We start from the raw sequence: 21137 nt of genomic DNA, 5'->3' as shown, positions 1-21137 counted from the left end.
TACTGGGAAGGATTCTCCAAAAAAGTGAGCATCAAACCACCATTTTGATTTCCCAGTGGGATGCATCTCTTGTAAAAGCTGATCTTTTCAAGTCTTTTGAACCATATCGCTTTTGTTTCTGGTTCTGATATCGTCATATTTTAGTTATGGGATTCGGACATTGCAACTGTGTGCTTGTTGGATGTCCTAACAGCGGAAAATGGGTTTCGGAAGTTTGCGAATTTCATAACTGCGAAAGGGAATCAGATCTGTGTGACTGCAAACGTCACGATTCCCTTTTGCAGTTATGGAGTTCACAAACTTCCAAATCCCGTTTTTCAGCAGCAACCACACAATTACGATGTCCGAATCCCGTAACTAAAATATGAAGATATCAGAACCAGAAACAAAAGCGATATGGTTCAAAAAACTTGAAAAGATCGGCTTTGACAATAGATGCATCCCACTGGGAAAACAAAAATGGTGGTTTGATGCTCACTTTTTCGGAGGATTCTTCCCAGCATGCACTGCGCGATGATAAAGTCCGAAATTCATGATGCATGTATTAATTATACATGACCCTAAAAGGTAAGTCAACTAAACAACATGGTAACAAAAAACTTGGGTGAATGAAAAAGGAAACGCTTTATGTAAAATATAGATAGACATACTACTATTACTACAATTACTACTGTTACTGCTATTACTACTACTACTACTACCTCTTTCTACTTCTCAAACTCTCAAAACAATACTTCACCAGATATCATCATCAACTCAGAGCTGGTAAACTTGGAACGCGAAGGACAGAAAGTTATAAAAGTCGGTGTTTAATTATTAACTTTATAGACTTTGGAGAGATAGAGAGATACTTTATTGTACTTTATTGTTTAGTGGGAAATTCAAGTTTTGCTCTTCCCAGTTGCCTTTGTGTCTCAGTCAAAGGTCAGCAGATCTGTGTCAGGGCAGTTTGAGGAAGGAAAGAGCCAAAAGGGTCCAAGGAGAACCAGGTGAACACAACAGGAAAGGCCTCAGTCTTACTGTTCCTTTTGAATTTCTTCTGAAGGTCTTCTGCCACATTTGCTGCCACATATGGTGTAAAAAGCCTGTCTCATACTTCCATCACTACTGCGACTACTGCAATGGTTTTATGAGTGCTTTATCAAACACTCAAAGGAGCTTTTATAATTTAGTGCATTCATTTTAGTCATTCATTTAGTGTTGGTATAAGATATTTTTAGCCATAGTTGTCCTGGGGCAGACTAACAGAAGGAAGGCTGCCAATCTGTTGCAAACCAACCATCACCAATCAATTACACTGACCACACTCATTAACCTTAAGGACACACTCACAGTACTACAGAAACTAATACTACATCTTACAGGCAAATAATGTTGTACTACAATTACTGTTACTACTACTACCACCACCACCACCACTACTACTACTACTTCCACTACTACTACCACTACTACTGCTGCTACTACTACTACCACTACTAGTACTACTACTATTACTACTACTACCACTACAGCTACTATTACTACTATTACTACTCCTATTACTACTACTACTACCAACACTACTACTACTACTACTATTACTGCAACTACTACTCTTACTATCACCACTACTACTACTACTAATACTACTACTATTACTACTACTACTACTACTACTATTACAACAACTACTACTACTACTACTACTACTAATGCTGCTGCTACTACTACCACTACTAGCACTACTACTGCTACTACTATTACTGCAACTACTACTACTACTACTACTACTACTACTACTACTACTACTACTACTACTACTACTACTACTATTACTACTTCTACTACTACTACTTCTACTACTACTACTACTACTACTACAACCACTACTACTGCTACTCCTACAACTACTACTACCACTACTACTCCTACTCCTACAACTACTACTACTACTACTACTACTACCATTACAATATTCGGATGAAAACTGTGTGAAACTCAGCTGCAGACAAAATTAAGTCTTGAATAAGATTATTTTTCCCTGTCAAATAAACTTCCATAGAATTACAACAAACTTTCAATAAATATAATTAAGTTAACCACCTGAAGTTAAAGTATCTAAATCCCCTCTTGAATTTGTTTGTTACCCCACAGGACAGCCCTCAAGGACACCCGCCCTCCTCCTCTTTACGCACCCCCACAAAAGCAAACACAGAAGAGGGGTCTCACTGGGCACTTTTCATCTTAAACCCATTCACCCTGACATGCTAGCTCTACACTGAACCCCTGACAATATCCAGCTGCACCCCACATCTCCACACTGCCATTACTCCTCATAGGTACCAGGGTTGCCAGGTTTTCAGACAACAATAAGTGATTAAGCCGTTGAAAATGCCCAAAACAAGCAAACCAGACTCCACACAATTAAAGGCAAAAAATAAGTAATTCAAGTTTAACGTTGTATATCGCTGCTGGACCATGTTTCAGTAGCATATTTAACATAAAAAATGGCCCATATTACGCTATTTTTATCTATGTTTTAATGTTGTTTTCTCATCAAAAACATACTCAGGGTTTTTGTTTTGTTTCATTCACACATCCACGAAGCAGACATTGTAAAATATAAAATTTTACAATTGTTGTATATGTTTTAAGGCTGTAAAACCCCTCACCACACACTTTATACACTTTTTTCAGACAGGACAGTCACAACCCTTTTTGCATCCTTCTTAAAATGTATTGCTGCTACAGTCCTTTAGTTATTTTCCTCCTTCTTTATGTAACAAACCGAAGATTCATTTATTCTGGAATGGAGCGCTATAGCGCAGAGTCCCGCATGGCTTCATTTTTGGAGACCCGCACCCGTGCAGTACAGCGCCGCACCTACCAGCACCAGCACAGTATAGGGCTGCACCTGCCCGCACCTGCCCGCACCAGCGCAGTACAGCTCTGCACCCGCCTGTTAACCTGAGATTCTATCAAACTTTTGTGCTGCCTACACCATGGACTGAACCAAGACTAAACCAGAACTGACCCAGGACTAAGCTAGGACTGATTCTAGGACGGAAGAGGAGGACTAAACCAGGAACCAGGACTGAACTAGGACTAAAACAGGAATAAACCAGGAATAAACCAAAACTGAAACAGGACCCACTATCGGAACAGGCTCAGAGGTGACCATAGGATAAAGGAACAACGGAGAGTTCCGCACCTCACAGAGGTAAGCGCAGCAATTGCCTGATCGCACTTTGTGGACACCTTGCTCGGGGTTCTCTCTCTTAAATCCAAGATTAATCCTGGTTTAGACCTGGATTAGTCCTGACCCACACGTGTGTATTTACTACCCGGCCATAATACACAAGACACGTTCATACGCTGTAAATAAGCATGCAAAATTGCACACAAAAAAATCTGCGAAACAGCGAGACCGAGAAAGCTGAACCACGATATAGTGAGGAATGATTGTAATATAGGACCTTTAATCAATTGTTAACAGCCTGTATTTTCAGTCTATTATTAAGAAACAGACCTGAAAAAAGGACAAAAATTACCTAATTTATGGGGATATAACAATAACCGAAATACCGTGATATCATACCGTCAAAGTTCTCACAATAATATCGTGGACCATCACAATATATCGAATTACAAGTCTCTTTGTTTAAATTAAGAGTTATGGTGCAGCAATAGTTAAAAAAAAAAGACTGAGGGGAACTACATAGACCATGATCCTTTGCTCCATTTCAGTGCCGACTACAAGGAGAAATAACAGTTCTAAGCACTGTTAAGTCTTAGGTCTTTGGATTAAGTCTTGTCAAGGCATTTTAAGAGGAAAAAGTAGCATATTAACAGTTTTAGCTGTTTAACCTCTACAAAATATCGCAATAAATATCGTACCCTGAGATGTATATCATGAAAATATCGTACAGAGAGATTTGGATATTGTTACATCCCTACTAATTTAAGATGTGAAACTGTCACTTAAGAACCAACCAACCAACCAAAAAAAACAAACAACCATCATCAAAATTAGCAAGCAGCTTTCCAAAAGAAAAAAAGGCCCAAGGTTTCCATAAAGAACCAGACTTGGCAACTATGCACATCACACACTCTCTATACTCCCCATACATACAAACATGAAACCAGAGACTGAGAGAGCTCCACCCCTGCCCCCTCTCCTCTGCCGTGGGCCCCCACCTGAGGGCCTCCACAGCTGGGCTACGGATCCCATGGACGCCCCTCCCACTGACACACAGGCCCTGTTTATGTGTCAGTCGCTTTTTGGGGTTCAATGGCGGTCTTATGCATTTCTCACACAAGCCCCCTCCCCCTCTTCACATTGAACTTCAAATAACCAAATGAGCAGGTTTGGAGACTTCAATAGAAACAACGGCAAACCACATACAAGTGATATATTTTAGACACTGTATAGGCCAAATATAAACAAGAGCCATTCAGTTATCCCTAAGATTAAAATGGGAATTTTTTTTCCCATGGATTAGATTTTTTAAGTAGGCCAGTCAACAGAGAATTTTTCTTTGAAGGATATTTTAGAAACTAAAAAAAAAACATCAAAAGTGGCGAAACATATTGTATAACTTCTAACTTGTCTGTGTAATCTCTCCATTGTCCAGGTAAGGTCCATAACAAATTTTGACAAATATTATTTATTTTAAAGGAGAAAAAGCCCACTTGGTATGAACAGAAATATATGCACTTTACCACTGTGCTCTTGGGCAAGATTTATCATTCAAATTGCCTGTGTATGCAAAAATGGTTGCTCCATAGCAGGTAGATTACTGCCACAGTATGACTGAATGAGTCTTGTACCAAAGGGTAAAAAGTAGGGATGTAGCAATAACCGAAATATCGTGATATCGTATCATCAAAATTCTCACAATAATATCATGGACCATCACAATATATCGAATTACAAGTCTCTTTGCTTAAATTAAGAGTTATGAAGCAGCAAAAAAGACAAAGGGAATTACATAGACCATGATCCTTTGCTATGTTTCAGTATAGAGTACATGAAGAAATAACAGTTCTAAGCACTTTTAAGTCTTGTCAAGGCATTTTAAGAGGAAAAAGCTTCATATTAACAGTTTTGTCAGCCTCCACAAAATATCGCAATAAATATCGTACCGTGAGATGTATATTGTGGAAATATTGCTTAAATATCTTAAGAGATTTGGATATTGTTACATCCTTAATCGTGGGCCTCCCCACCATATCTCACAATATCCCGCTTTCCCAAGATATCACAATAAATATCATACTGTGAGGTTCATATCATATCGTGAGTCTTGGATATCGTTACACCCCTAGTAAAAAAAACTCTTTGAATATCGAGAAAAAGTGCAAAATGTAAGTGCAAAACATTTAAGTTATCTACGGAAACACCAGTGTGTCTCATTCAGCTTCATATGTTAAGTTGAATGAGACTTGTGTGCAATAAATGTGAACAAGCTAAAGAACTAAAAAAAGCTACTTGACAGAGATTATAAAAAAAAAAAAAAAAAAAAAAAAAAAAAAAACAGGAAATAAGGTTTTAAAAAGTAAATGTCAAGCTCTTCCATGTAAAAAAAAGAAGAAGTTTCAGTTCATGTTTATAGGTGGTAATTTGCCAATTCACTAGGCTAGACATAATATTTGATTTTAAATTTGATTTTGTAAATTTGTATGGCAATTCAAATCACTCTGAAAATCATGGATACAAAAGTTAAATAAAAGTTTCAGTTCAGTCTGTACTCTATGTACACTACCAAACTTTTGTCTGGTAGTGTTTTTTATATGTTCACTATTTTCTACTTTTTATATACACACAAAATAATTTACAAAATAATTCTATATACATCTTATTTATATGTTTGATGTCTTCCACATGTATCTAAAATGTAGAAAATAGTAAGAAAAAATAAACAAAACGTTGAATGAGTGGGTAAGTCCAGACTTTAGATTGCCAGTGTAGTTTTCCACATACTCATGGTTTCTCAGTTTGTACCGATGCAGCCTGCAGAGGTCCTTGTTGTGCTTTACTCTGGGCTCCTCGGCTTTCCTAGATTACCATCTCCAAGTGTTTGCATGCACACATTTCTGCTGTCACTACGCACACAAACTGCCCCGAGGTGAGCTCCGTGTTTACAAAGAAAATGAACCAGCCAATAGCAGTGAGTGACGACCTCTTAAAGCTTGACTGATGCAGAAACCTTATCTTTTATTTGCTTGTTGTTAAATCATCGTCCTCCCTTTTGGTACGTAAACACATGGCCTGTAAATTGTCTTGTGTGTGGGTTTAAGTCAAGAAATGTGTTTTGTTAAATCATTCAAGGGCAGAAGTTCATGGAAAACCCCACAATGCACCTGTAGACCAGCCACTTCCTCTGGTTGTCTGTGACTGCATCAGAGCTTCACAAAGGAAGTCTGTAAGAAGAAGTAAGATTTTAAATTCTGAAACTCAAAATATACAAGTTTCACATTCGAAATTAAAGTTTCAAGTTTCAAGTTTCATGTCATGGCTTATTTTGATTTTTTGTGTAATTTAATGTGAAACTAAGAATCTTATAATAATGAAACCAGTTATATTTGAGCAGTAAAAACACCAATATTAATAAAATTCAAGATGTAAGTTTAATGCTGTAAAATCATCTCCATGGAGACAGGCAGAAAAATAATAAAATAAGATGAAATGAATGTTTATGGTTACTTCCCACGCCAAACAAAAGTTACTGTAAAGTGATTTTTTTTGTGTGAAAATGTATGTTTTAAAAAGCCATCATTTGGGTAGTTTGTTTGTAAATTTGATATAATATATATATTCTGAGTGACTGTATTTAAAATGTGTCTTACAGTAGAATAAATGCACAGCAAAAAGAAGAGTGTTAAAATTGACTCTCACAGAATCAACTTTAACATTTTCTCAGAGTTTATATGAGTCCAATCTGTTCTAGAGTTAATTTAACATTTTTGGAAATGTGAATTAAGTAACACTGGACCAAAGTTCCTATTTAACCCCAAAATCCAGAGTTATTTTAATGTTTTGAGAGTAAACAGATAACACTTTGTAGAGTTATTCTGATTTAGCTAAACAACACACAGGGGTGTTTTATTTTATTTTTACTTTATTTTAGTTCATTTAAGATGAAATTATGTACAAAAGTGGTTCAAACTGGTCTTCTCTCACAAGAGTTTGATGTGGTGAATGGGAGGACACAAATTAACACTAAGAAAAGTTGAATTAACACTAAGGGAAGTTGAATTAACACTAAGGGAAGTTGAATTAACCTCAATCATATCAACTCTGACAAATAACCCCGACCCAAACCCCCATTTAACTTTCAAATAGTTAAAATAACACTTTTGGTGTTAAAAACAACTCTGAAACATTTTACCCTAAAATTTGAACCCTCCAGTTTTTGCTGTGTGTATGTTAGGAGGATCATACAGACTGAGCACAGAGACATACAGAGGAACTGAGGAAAGCTCAACTGAGAGGAGTGGACAGTTCAAAGTTAACACGTCCAAACTACATGGAAAAGTGTCCCTATGTGTGTGTGGGGGGTCAACCTGTGGAGCAGCACAAACAATGCACAAGTATTTTAAGAAAATGTCTAAAAACATCATATGTTCAGAGTATAGAGGTGAATTATAAGTTTGCTTTACACTTTATTTCATTATTTTTATCAAACAATGCTGTATCTGCTTTGTCTTGGATATGTAAATGTGAATCTGTCTGAATGTTATTTTGAAGTTTGTGTGAGTTTGTACATTGTGAGATACAGGAAGCATACTAGACATGAATCTCACATGCACAATACAGTGGTGGGAACAAATACATTTTACTTCACCCCACTCTCTTTCTTGGGTTTTACATGTGATATAGTCAAAGTGTATTCATGTATTTCGTTTTTCTCTTTCCTTTACGAAAAATGATCCTAGATCAATGCTGGAAATAAACAAATCATTATATAATTATTATGTCATTATAATGCAGCCAAAAAGTCAATCAATCAGACACATTTGGCTCAGAGAGTATGTTAATTAGCCCAACGAGAACATAACAATATCATTACGATCTGATTATTAAACCTGTTCTGTCCAAATCATGGCCAGAACAACTAACAAAGACATGATTACATAATCAACTACACAATCAAAAAGGAAACTTTAGTTTTTAAACAAAACTTAACGTCAGATCTCCTAAATCTCCAGTAATAAACTATGCAAACCTGCTTTTAATTTCCAATAATAATGAACTTGATAGTATGTTCTGTTATTTGAACTTTTTGACAACTAGTTACTTTCTTCAACATTCCTTTACACTATGAACTTTTCCGCTTGATTTCCACTCAATACACTTTGACTAACAAGGATGCGGCCTGCCTCTGTAGCACATCGCAGCTAATAGACTGATATGTGTTTGCTCGGATAACTCAAACTCAATCAAATGGAAAAACGGGAACACAACATTTCCTCAATCACTTCTTTGTTAAAAAAAACCAAGCGTCAATTTCTGAACGACCCCAATGAACCGAGTGACTGTTGTCTTTTAGCCTATTGTTGCTCGTGTATTGAAAAAGGGCAATGACCGTGGACGAGAGACAATGTTTTTTAATGACTCCATCAACCAACTGCAACATACTGCGCTAGAATCAACAAGCTCAGCGGGATTAAGGCAGGGCGGAGGGAGGAGGGAACGCCAAAACAGACAAAACGCGACAGAGATTAGGAATTTAACATGGGATAATGAGATGACTACAGTAAGTACAAGACAGAGGCATAACAAACAACAAGTGTTTGGGGAAGGCCCACTTGGCACAGAGTTTCGAAGGCATTAGGGACCTGGGGCGCTGGGCTAATTCACTGTAATTGCTGTGTACTAATGTAACTCTGTGTAGAGACAGAATGGACCAGGTAATAAACAGGAGAGCTTTTCGACTGTCGTAACTGTTAAAGATTATTACTGTATCAGGATTCAACTGGGATATGTTGACATGTATGTACGGGATTATGCGGTTGTTTTTTATCCATGAGTTTCAGAATGATGAAAAATGTGAACAGTTTCTTGTGATTAACAGTTTAAAACAAAAATGTTATATCTTTTGAATGGGGAAAATGTTGGAAGTCAAAACATGGGTAAATGTACACTACTAGTCAAAATTTTTAGAACACCACACTTTCTCTAGTTTTTTACTGTTTGTTTACTGTTGACCAAAACATATTCTAAACTTTTGATTGATGAAAGTGTCCACCTTCGGCAGATATAACAGCTGAACACACTCGTGGCTCGTTCTTTTTACAACAGAAATCAAATATTCTTCAGAAAGTTCTTCTTAAGTCTGTTGCAGAAGTTTCCATAAATGTGTGGCACTTGTAGGCAGTGTTGGGAAGGTTACTTTTAAAATGTATTCCCCTACAGATTACAGATTACATATCCCAAAATGTAGTTTGTAACAGAGTCCATTAAATTACTTAAAGTGAGTAACGTAATCTGATTACTTTGGATTACTTGGTTTGCTGTAGAGTAGCAAAGACTAGGATATTGTAACATAAGAAGTTTTGTCTGCTAAAAGACAGTAAAAAGCCCAGACTTTACTAAAACAAATTAAAAATATTATTGATAGAAGAGGAAGAGGAGACACAGTCCGCACAGCATGGTTTAGTCCTGTTAAATCCTGTTTTAGTCCTCTTTTAGTCCTGTTTTAGTCCTTGTTTCAGTCCTGGTTTTAGTCCTGGTTTAGTCCTATTTTAGACCTATTTTAGTCCTGGTTTTAGTCCTGGTTTAGATCTGGTTTAGTCCTGGTTTAATCCTGGTTTTGACCTGGTTTAGTGTCCAGCAATGAGTGGAATTACCGAAAAAAGAAGAAAAAAAAAGATGGATTTAGCCCTAAATGTGGAAACAGGAAAATACCACCGTGTAATCCATTTATTTCATCTGTGACATGTTAGTGTCATATGAACCATCTCGCACTCTGAGGAGCTCAGGGACCAGCCTCCTGCTGGTGCCCAAAGTCAGGACTAAACAAGGGGAGTCAGCGTTTCAGGTTCATGCAGCTAAAACCTGGAACAGTCTGAACATGTGAGACAGACTCTTCTGTGACGCTGTTTAAATCCAGGCTCAAAACATTTCTGTTTAACTGTGCAAATAACTGAAAGGTTTTCATTCCGCACTCTTCTCTCCAATTTATGTCTCTCTTTTTTAATTTTAATCTTCATGATTATTTATGTTTTGATTTGTTTTTATTATGATTTTAATGTATTTCTTATTCTTTAAAGCACTTTGAATTACTTTGTGTACGAATTGTGCTATACAAATAAACTTGCCTTGCCTATTTCAACAAAGTTACTGTAATCCAATTACCACTCATTCAAACAGTAACTGTAACCGAATACAGTTACTCATAATTAGTACTCTGATTACGTAACTCCGGTACATGTAATCTGTTACTCCCCAACACTGCTTGTAGGTTGCTTCACTCTTCTGTCCAATTCATCCCAAACCTGCTCGATGGGGTATAAGTCTGGAGACTGAGCTGGATACTCCATGTTTTCAAGTTCACCATCTTGTTCTTGTAGTTTTGGAGCTTGGACTTGTGTTTTGTATCTTTTATCTTTTTTTTTTTAACCTTTGACTGTTCAGTACTTACCTTTGTACCATTTCAAGCTCTTCATTGGACTTGCACGACTTAAATTGCAATAAATAACTGGAAAAATTAAGGTGTTCTAAAACTTTTGACCAGTAGCATAAATGTCCAAGAGGTCGATCGCCTTAACTATAAAGTGCCGCGGGAAACACTGTCATTCCCTCCACATCTATAGCAACAAGCTTTCTCAGACTAACGGCAGCCAGTCTCCAAACAATTAATCACACTTTAGCTGGAGATGAACAGGGTAAAGCGTTTTGCTCAAGGGGTCAACGACAGAATGTATAGATTAGAATGATAATTAAACCTATGCTCATTGCGTTAGTGAGCAAACACTCTGTGCCACTACAGACACAAATCCATCAACACAGTTCAGGGCCGTCAAACTCAAATTCACAGAGGGCCGAAATTAAAAACTGGGACTAAGTCTTGAGCCAAACTAAATATTTATTGAAAAATTTCAACAACATCTGCGTATTTTCTCTTCTTTCGAAATATGTAAAGTTAAACCCTTTCTAATTAAAATAAATGTTTAATAATAGTTTTGCTAAGACATTGAATCCAGAACAAGCATAATATAAAATAATAACAACATTTTTAATAAATAATGTCTCTATAGTCTGTCTGTAGCCGGTGGGTCAGCTCTAATACATATCTGATATGATATCGCGGGCCCTGAGTTTGACATATCTGACTTATTTGCTATTAAAGAGGCACTATGGAACTCTCCAGGTACGGGGACTGCGTTTCCATGGAGACAGGCAGCTGAAAGTTCCACAGTACTGCATTACACAGATATCTTGCATTTAATCAATATATCCTTTGACCTCATGTATATAGCTGGGATTTTGTATTTTATTACTTACTTATTTTTCTATTTTATTTTGACTTGTACATGTACATTTATATAATTATTGCTACTTATTTAGAATTTATTATTACCATTTATATTTTTTACTTTTTGTTATTATATTATATTGTGACTTGTGAGCTACTGTGTCCAAATAATTTCCCTTATGGATCAATAAAGTTTGTTTAAGTCCATATTATACTCAAATATAACTTGAAAAACATGCATTCTTACTATGAGTGAAGTCACCTCTCCACAGACCTGACCCGTAACTTTGCCTGGATGTCTCCCTAGAACATTCAAAGCATCTTCATGGAGACAAGCGAGCAAAAGAGTTACTTAGGGCAGTGCACCTTTAGAAACCAAGCTTAGAATGTATGTAATGAATGTAACGTGAACTTGGGTTAAACGTATGTAGTACTTTTTAGCCTTGTTGTTGTGAGTATCTTTGACCCTTTTCTGCCCCTAATGGGAGCAGTCAACAGCCAATAGCATATAACTGCATTCCTCCCTGGTGACATAATTACTCGAGTAAAGCTGTCAGTGACAAGTTTCCCCTCGGTCACTCCTACATGTTTGATAATATTAAACCATGCACCACTCCTCTACATTTCACTACCCACACAAGTAAACAAAAGCAGTGTAAAATACAATGAAACGGAATGAAGTACAAAAGTAAAAGTACTAAATATTTAAATCAGATTTTTAAGTATCTGTACTTTACTTTAGTTGATTCTATAGTGAATACTTTTTACTTTTACTTCACTACATTTGAAAGCATGTATCTGTACTTTCTACTCCACTACATTTTAGATCTGGACTGAAAAGTAAAAAGCACTTTTCTTTATGGTTTAAGACGTATTTTTAGCACATTTTATTTGAGTTAATGTCCCAACTTTGAGCAAACCAAATATATAAACACAAAAACAGATAGAAAAATGTAAAAATCACTTCAATAATTTAAAATCTGCTAAATTCTTTGTCAGAATCACTACATTTGATGCTTTAATTGTTCTAGAAATCTCTGCAAAATACTTACTTTTTACTCATACACATTTTAAACAGGTGCTTTAACACAATTTCTTTTTGTGATATTTTTACTTCTACTTCACCACATTTGAAAGCATGTATCTGTACTTTCTGCTCCACTACATTTTAGATCGGGACTGAAAAGTAAAACGCACTTTGTTATGGTTTGAGATTTCCTGAAAAAGCTGAGACTTTTTTTTTTTAGCACATTTCATTTGAGTTAACGTCCCAACTTTGAGGAAACCAAACACATAAACACACAAAAACAGCTACAAAAAATTTAAAATCACTTCAAATCAGCTAAATTCTTTGTCAGAATCACTAGATTTGATGCTTTAATTGTTCTAGAAATCTCTGCAAAATACTTACTTTTTACTCATACACATTTTAAACAGGTGCTTTAACACAATTTCTTTCTGTGATATTTTTACTTCTACTTCACCACATTTGAAAGCATGTATCTGTACTTTCTGCTCCACTACATTTTAGATCGGGACTGAAAAGTAAAACGCACTTTGTTATGGTTTGAGACTTCCTGAAAAAGCTGAGACTTTTTTTTTTTTGTGGCACATTTCATTTTTAGCACACAAAAACAGCTACAAAATTTTTAAAATCACTTCAAATCAGCTAAATTCTTTCAGAATCACTAGATTTGATACTTTAATTGTTCTAGAAACTCTTACTTTTTACTCATACATATTTTAAACAGATACTAACACTATTTTTTCATGTGATACTTTTACTTTTACTTGAGAAATCTTTTGCCCCTGTAGTTTTGTACTTTAACTTGAAGCTGCTTTGTGTAACTTTTCTGGTGCAGGGTCTATCAAGTTATTTTTATCCATGCATTTGTAATTGCTTTGTCTGTAAAGTTTCACAGTATGGCATTAAACCTTTCTATCTTTATGGAGACCAAACCAGGAAAGTTACAGGTCAGATCTGTGGAGAGGCGACCCCGCTCACAGTCAGAATGGATGTTTTTGAGCTAAAATTAATGTTTTTCTAGGTATTTTCAAGCTATAAAACCACTTGTAATTTAATAAATGTAAGTCAGAGCTTGTTTAATGTCACACTGTGGAACATTCCAAGCAAAGGAATGACATATACATAGAAACAAGCTGGTGACGGATCCCTAAATGAAAAGTTACATAGAGCAACTTTAAGTAACAAAACTGAGTACTTCATCCACCACAGAAGAGTAGTAGTAGTAGTAGTAAGAACACAGGAGGTGGAGATCGAGGTCTGACTTCATGACGTCACCGACAAACAGAAGAGCAACACAGCGCTTGTGGTTTATGTGTGTGAATTGCGACAGCGTCTGTAATTACAACTCTACAGGAGGAGACGGGTCAGTAGGTTATGTCACTATGAAAGAATTACAGTAACGCACAGGCCCAATTTAGGATCATGACTATTTTGAGCAGTTATAATTAGGGATGCACCAATCCAGCTTTTTCAGTTCCGATATTGACTGACAGTTCTCAATATCAACCGAGACTGAAAACAGCATTTGTTTCCTTAAAAAAAAAAGATAAAACTGATCCAAATGTGTTATGTGGCAGTTGTTTATCCCTTAAGTAACTACAGAACAGCTTTGTGTAAATAAAAATTTTCTGGGCCAAATAAGACCAGTACATTAATTTATACGTACAACCAGGATACTCAGTCATTATTTGGAAGCCAATATCCGATCCAGCAAATGTCTCAGTCTCAGCACCGATATCTGATACCAGTAGTGTATCGGTGCATCCTTAATTGTAATGACATTGAAGTGATTTAAACTAGTATAATTTAGTTGGCTACTATAAAGAAATAATATGTCAGTTTTTAAAGATGCACAATGTAACTTTATGCAGTTGCTCATCTCCATGGAAATGTAATTGCCTTACCTGATTTCTTTTTTTTCCTTCATGGAGACGAGCAGATGATGAAAAGTTACAGATCCAGTCCATGGAGATGCAGTCCTGCTCACAGAACAATGTCTTTTTTCTGCAAAACAAATATCTTTATTACTATATTATGGAACATTCCAAGCAAAGCAATGACATCTCCATGGTAGCAGACTCCAGCTATAAAGTGACATAGTGCACCTTAAAGGATGTAAGTGCAGTGTGCAATAAATAGACTATTTGAAGAGTAATTATAATGGCTGGTTTTATGCAGTAAACAACTTAGATATAAAATATGTATCATGATTGTGGCAAAAAGTGTAAAGCAAGGTTAAGTCTTTTTTATGTCTTGGTATTTTTAGTTTAAGTTATTTCCAGGCTCTATAAACGTTTCTTTTACATGCATATGAGTACTGTCTTCCTCCTTGTAACTTTTTCCACCTATAGTCCCACATTCGCCTCGGTCCAAATAGGGATGTGGTACACTGCAGAAGTGGATGTCACGTTGCAGTTCAACGTGACTTGAGGGAGTGGGCGCGGGGCCAAAACAAAACGTGATGCAAACCCAACACGAGAATGTGTGTCACATTTGAGCGAGAGGGAAATGGCCGCCATTGCGCAGATATTTGACCTACTTCTATTCCCGCTGAAGGAGACGCAGAGCAGAGCGCAGCGGAGTGCCAGAGCAACAGGTCTGCAGCAGAGCGCGCTTCCAACAGGGACTTTTGGACACATTTAATGGGGTAAGAAAACTTTTCTTTTCGTTTGTAGCACCGTAAGAAACGTGCATTTATCCGCTGGTTTATATATTTAAAAACATTTTTAAAAATGTTTTGATCTTTTGACTCTGCACCAGGCACAAATCTGTCTCCGACAGCTTTCCACAGTTTGGTACTCAAACTTTTCAGAGCTTTGTAGTACAAATATTTATGACAGCGTTGTTTACCTTCTGGCTCCACTCCAACATTGAGTGTTTTGATGGGACCCATGTGACCGCGGTGGCTGCTCTTAGCCCGTCCCCCTGTCTCCTGAGTCCATAACAAACACGCTGTAGATAAGGACAGACACGGCCCTCCCGTGGGCAGTGTCTTCTAGGTTTCAACGTGACTGTGTTTATTTCCACGGGGCTGTCAGCGACACCTCTCTGAACTCAGACTGGCACAATTGCTTTTAGATTTGGGCTTTAGTTTGAACTCTGCGCTACTGCGCCTTTTGTGGCTTTTCAGAAATACGAAGTTAGGAGTATCGCTTATGGTAAGATCCTCTGACTCATTTTATGTTTTTAGCTAATTTCATGCTTAAATGGTGTCATTCGTTGTACGTGGAGTTGTCTTTGAAACTTTTACATTGAGTGGAGTTAATCTCTGCGCTGCGGAGTTTGACAAGATGCTGCATCTCATTGACCCACATCTGTGGTGCGTAACTGCGTCACCAGAACTTTCTCCGATCTTGTGGCATGTTCAAGACTCTAGAACAAATATCTGCAATTGCTTCATTTTGAGTTAACTATCTGTGAAATTTTAATATTACTACAGTACTGATCACTTAATCAGAATAAGTGTAGTTTGCATTGTTAGTGGGGCAGTATGACGGTGTTTTTGTGGAAGTGGGTCGAGCGACCACCGTTGGAAATCTGATCTGTAAACCGCGCCCACATCATATTCGACGCAAACAACTTTCACTGGAGTCGCGCTCACTGCAGAAGCAAAGAAACCTGTTCAGTATTTAAGATTTGTGGAAGATGCACTAACTTAAAAAATATAATTCTGGTTAAATGGCTGAATAAACTGGACTTGAAAGTTAGTCTATTTGTGCATTGGCTTCTCAGTCGCAATTCTTCAAACTTTTTTCAGACGTGTTCAGAGCTGGGGTGAATGACTGTACTGCTGGCTCCACAGCTGATAACCCACTAATTTCATGTCCACTATTTTATAGTTCTATCAAGATTATTGATGATCTATATTTTTTCTTTGGAGGGCTTTTTTTTAACCAACCTCTTCCACTAAATCAGTCTGAAATGTGACCTAGTATTTCAGTAGTTGTATTGTGATATTGTATAATAGTTGTTTTTGGCTGTACAAAATGTACCTGAGTGCCAGGGAGTGGCACAGTGTGGTCCACGTGCACCTGTGCGCGAGATAGAGATTCTGCAGGTTGTCATGGTAACACTGACAGTTGAGGCTAAAGTTAATTAGACGTGTGGGGCCAAGAGGAGGCAGAGGCACTGAGGGTCTAATGAAGTGTGGCAGGAGCACATTCCTCATAAAGTCTGCACATGTTGATATGTGGAGCCTTTGACTTTGAGCAGGTGTCAGAGTAAATCCACTTTATGTCTGATTTTTATTTGGTGTTGTCCAGGGACCCGCTCAGGCTGTAATTACTCAACAGTTTGTGGGCACATGTGCATTTGATCATGTAACATTTAGCTGCATGAAGTGGGCGAGACTTAGAGTGAGTGTGTAGTGTTGGCCTATAAAACCCACCTGACTCTTCATTGAGTTGAGCCTGTGCCCTTTCTCACAGTGTGTTGTGTTTTAGGGACTTGACCATGGCCTCTCCGTCAGCATCTACATCGGTGGGGTCTGAGATGCCCTCTCCTGGAGGCATAGAGGCACTGCAGTTGAAGGTGGGCCCTGTGAAGAGGAGCCTGTTTGGGCCGGTGGACCACCAGCAGCTGCAGCAGGACTTCCAGAGAGTGCTTCGGATGGGAGTGGAGGTGGCAAACAAGCGCTGGAATTTTGACTTCCAGAGGGACGAGCCTGGATCCGGCCCCAACATGGAGTGGGAGGAGCTGAGTTTCCAGGAGGTGCCTGCCTTTTACCGCAGCTGTACATTTCGATCTGCACGGTCAGGAGCAGGGGCCAAACGGCGATCCTCCTCCTCCTCTGGGCAGGGCTCTCCACTGTCCAGCAGCTCGTCCTCTTCAGGAGACGAGTACCTCGAGGTGACCACCAGGGGGTACTACAGGCTAGAGTCAGGCAAGCGCCGGCAGGCTGTCATCACAGGTGAGACAAATGAAAAGGACTTTATATTTAAGTGGCACTTTGAATGTTCGTTGAGTGTAATTTTACCTGGTTTCTTTCTGCAGATTTCTTCAAAGTGAAGAGGAAGAAACTCCTGCATTATAAAGAGTCTTCTCGACTGTAGAAACCCAAAGGGGAGGTTCAGGAGAGCCACATAGTGGACACCCTCTTCTCCACTTCACCTCAGAGATGAAGCTCACATCTGTATCTGTAAATATGTAGCGTTTTCAAACTGACTGTCCTGAAGCTCATTATTTATGGGCTTAAAAAACAACACAACATTTAAATTCAGTACAAAGAAACTACCAGCCACCTACCTAATCAAGCTCAGACTTTACGGTTTTGTGCATAGTTATAAATATCATTTTTTATACTGTTTTCCAAACTTTGATTATACTGTGAATATTTTAGAATGCACTCTTCAGGAAATTATTCAAACCAGGCTCAGTTTTTGCATGAGCCCTTGATAGAATTTGTGTGGGTCTGTGACCTACGACCTATGACCTTTACTCGCTGAAGTCACAAGAGATTATAAAAGGTGGAGTAACTATTTTTGTCTTCCCAAACTCTCAGTCCTGTTATCATCAGAGGTCAGCGGTGGAGGTGATGAGGTAATGCAGTCACTATAGTGACTTAAAATTAGAATAATATTATGTCTATCTATTTATTTTAGGTGCCATGTCACCATTAAATAAAATATAAGAAAATATAAAAAGAGCAATGTGTAAAACGAGGTAGATAAGGTTTTGTGGAAACTTGTGCCACTTCCCCTATAAAGTTTTGACTGTAAGTCAATCAGGGCTTAGACACTCCACCGTTGCCATTCAAAATACAGTTTGGCCAAAACAACATAAAAATGTACATTTGTATTGTATTATAAGCTTTTATATTGGGGGTTTAAATCTTTTGGCAACAATCCCGTACCTTATTATCATTTTATGAGCTTTATGCTTTGAACATGTAGCATCTCCACTTACTGTGAGTGCAGAGGCCAGAGCTGAGGCCCAGGGCTCAGCAGAGGGGGACACTGCTCTGTCTCTGTACTCTGATGTGAGGGTTTGATTTTGTGACATTTTCTGTTGCGTTTGTGGCAGCTGAGGCAGTTGAACCAAAGAAGAATCACTTTTGAATCTCACCTCCAGAGAAACCAGTTCTGGGTCTAAATAACATCACAAGTTTATTACTGACATGGGACCTATAACTGGTAATGGAGTAGTGACCATCCTCACTACAGATTTTGTAGTGACATTTGGATCAAAAGCCATATATATAAATAAATAAATAATATATATATATATATATATATATATATATATATATATATATATATATATATATATATATATATATATATATATATATATATATATATATATATATATATATATATATAGATATATATTACCAATTAATTCTACCTCATAATGTGATTTCATTCAAATTACTTTAAAAAGCAAAAAAAAAAAAAAAAAAGTTCATTCTCAGGTTGTTTTGTGAGTACAGTGGTGAAACAGAAAGAAGCAATATTTCCTTATATACGTACAAAACTATACAATACAAAACTACAATTAATACATATGCCACATCAGATTAGGACTAAACTGGAACCAGCCTGGACTAAACCAGGTCTACACCAGGACTAACCAGCAGGACTCCATACTTGTTTTTGCTGGGTCCTGGTTTGAACCCAGTCTAGTCCAGATGATAAACCAGGTCCAGTTCTTTTATAGTCCTGGTTTAGTCCTGTTCTAGTCCAGGATTAGTTCATAAAGTAATACTAGTTAGTCCCAATTTTGATGTGGTGATTGTGCAATTGGACATATCTTAAAACACATCAGGTAAAGCCACTGAATTTGACGAAGAATGGTCCCTGGTCTAGACTTCTTTTGTTGTCTCCTGGCTCTTTCCTTGAATAGAACAATGTGCTTACGGGGAAAGAAACAGCATTATACAAAAGCTTGAGCAGATCAGCCTTGGCCCCATGTGGCTCAAAGGATTTCGGGTCCAGACGAGTGGCTCTGATTTAGACAGATTTTGCTTTTGTTCGTCTCTCTCTGTTTCTCCACACAACTGCCTCAGCCACTACCAACATTGGCCCTGAAAGCAGTTGGTAATAATCACATTAAAGGCGCACTGTGTAACTTTTCTGGTGCAGGCTCCGTCACCTCGTTGAATTGTTTTGAAAGTTCCGCGACATGGCATTACACTTATCTTTACTGCATGCAAAATTGCTTCAAAAAAAGGTGCTTCATTGCGCAGAAATACTATCCACAGATCTAAAATGTTACTCCTGTCGTCTCCATGGAGATAATCAAGTTCAATGCCATACTGCGGAACATTCCTGGCGAAGCAACGCCGTCAACCCTCTACCAGAAATGTTACGCAGTGCATCTTTAACTCAATTCTGTTCTTTATTTAGCATCTTTATGTGTTTGTTTGTCTTTTCAAATCTAAAAAAATCTATATTAACTTATTTGATTTCCTTTTATGGGGATATAATTATAGACTCCCTCGTTATAACTAATTGTGTTGTTTCAGAAACTATATCTTTGCACTACTCTAAACATGGTTGACAAGAGACCTATTTTATATGGTATTCTATAAAAAAAAAAAAAAAAAAAAAAAAAAAAAATCTCATTCAGAAAGATGGGCAATGATTTTGACACTTAAAAATATAAAATGATAAAAAAAATAGTGGAAGAATTGCCCAAACAAGCTTCTCTAATTCACATGTTGCAGCTATAAATATGTAGTGTTTATTTACGTTGTATATGCATGAATGTGTATCTTTGTTTAACATCTGTAATAATGTAATTTATGTATCATTGCATTATGTCTATTAAGTTGTATGTATTTGAATCTTATCTCTTTAATAGAGGAGAATTGCTGGGATGTTCACTTTTGCCTTATATCATTGACTTCACATAGAGTGTTAAAGAATAAATTAAATAAGGACCTTATAATCACATTTTGTCTTTGGAGGCTCTTTTTTGTTAAAGCAGCAAAAATTAACCTGTTTATATTGTGTGGCATCGAGTTGGGGGTGTTGTACATGTATATCTATGGTGGTTTGTTAGAGATACCATGGAGACACAAGGTACACTCAGCAAAATCAGTGCCAAAAACATTTTAAGATTGTCTGATAACTCAAGAAAAAAGACCAAATGGATTTAAACAATACATTTTTAACAGCACAAATAATCTCATGTTGTAGCTCCAACTGAACCACCTCTTTCTGGTCAGATTGTGTTAAAAATAAAGCTCAGATTGAAGTTTAATAGAGCTTCAGACTTAGACTAGTGTTTTCAATTAGCATCACACTCCAATTGTAAAACTAGTTAATTTCAGAAGTAATATCTAGAGGTGCATAAATGAAAGTGAAACAATAATGTGGATAATGGTGCATTAAAACAAAAATTCATTCTCAGGTTGTTTTGTGAGTACGGTGGTGAAACAGAAAGCAGCAATATTTTCTTATATACACACAAATTACAATTACCTAATACATACGCCACATCAAATTGGGACTAAACTGGAACCAGACCTAGACTAAACCAGGTCTAGAACAGGACTAAACCAAGTCTACACCAGGACTAACCACCAGGACTCCTTACTTGTTTTTGTTGGATCCTGGTTTGGAAAAAAATTTAATAAAAATCTACAGAAGATTTTGCTTTTGTAATACCACCAGATTGAACTCAACTCTATATTTTACAGTTTT

General features: G+C 37.2%; 2 protein-coding genes across 3 annotated transcripts in view; one reads left to right on the top strand and one right to left on the bottom strand.

Moving 5' to 3' along the window:
• Positions 1-15380, bottom strand: part of sapcd1 (suppressor APC domain containing 1) — a 39901-nt gene extending 24521 nt beyond the window's left edge. The window contains exons 1-2 of the mRNA XM_020930289.2: positions 15340-15380; positions 14394-14493 (exon numbers count right to left, since the gene is read on the bottom strand). The gene's annotated coding sequence lies outside the window, so the exon portion shown is untranslated. The remainder of the gene's footprint in view (positions 1-14393; positions 14494-15339) is intronic.
• Positions 14987-17854, top strand: cdkn1d (cyclin-dependent kinase inhibitor 1D). 2 transcript variants are annotated; one of them, XM_020930077.2, is made up of 3 exons: positions 14987-15136; positions 16932-17398; positions 17482-17854. In XM_020930077.2, exons 1-3 carry the CDS (start codon positions 15132-15134, stop codon positions 17538-17540), a joined length of 531 nt encoding a protein of 176 aa, XP_020785736.1. In that variant the 5' UTR covers positions 14987-15131; the 3' UTR covers positions 17541-17854. The 2 variants fall into 2 exon arrangements, with proteins under 2 accessions (XP_020785736.1, XP_020785743.1); XM_020930084.2 differs by lacking the exon at positions 14987-15136 and adding an exon at positions 15425-15647.
• Positions 17855-21137: the final 3283 nt, after the last annotated feature.

Source organism: Boleophthalmus pectinirostris, unplaced genomic scaffold, assembly GCF_026225935.1.
Source record: "Boleophthalmus pectinirostris isolate CB_2022bp ecotype Guang Dong unplaced genomic scaffold, ASM2622593v1 HiC_scaffold_18, whole genome shotgun sequence".
NCBI classification, from domain to species: domain Eukaryota; kingdom Metazoa; phylum Chordata; class Actinopteri; order Gobiiformes; family Gobiidae; genus Boleophthalmus; species Boleophthalmus pectinirostris.
This window is presented reverse-complemented; position numbering and strand designations above follow the sequence as displayed.

Bases quoted from the DNA above. Each gene is read 5' to 3' on its own strand.
- cdkn1d (XM_020930077.2), top strand. The intron at 17,399-17,481 runs GTGAGACAAATG...TTCTTTCTGCAG, and splicing joins CCGGCAGGCTGTCATCACAG to ATTTCTTCAAAGTGAAGAGG.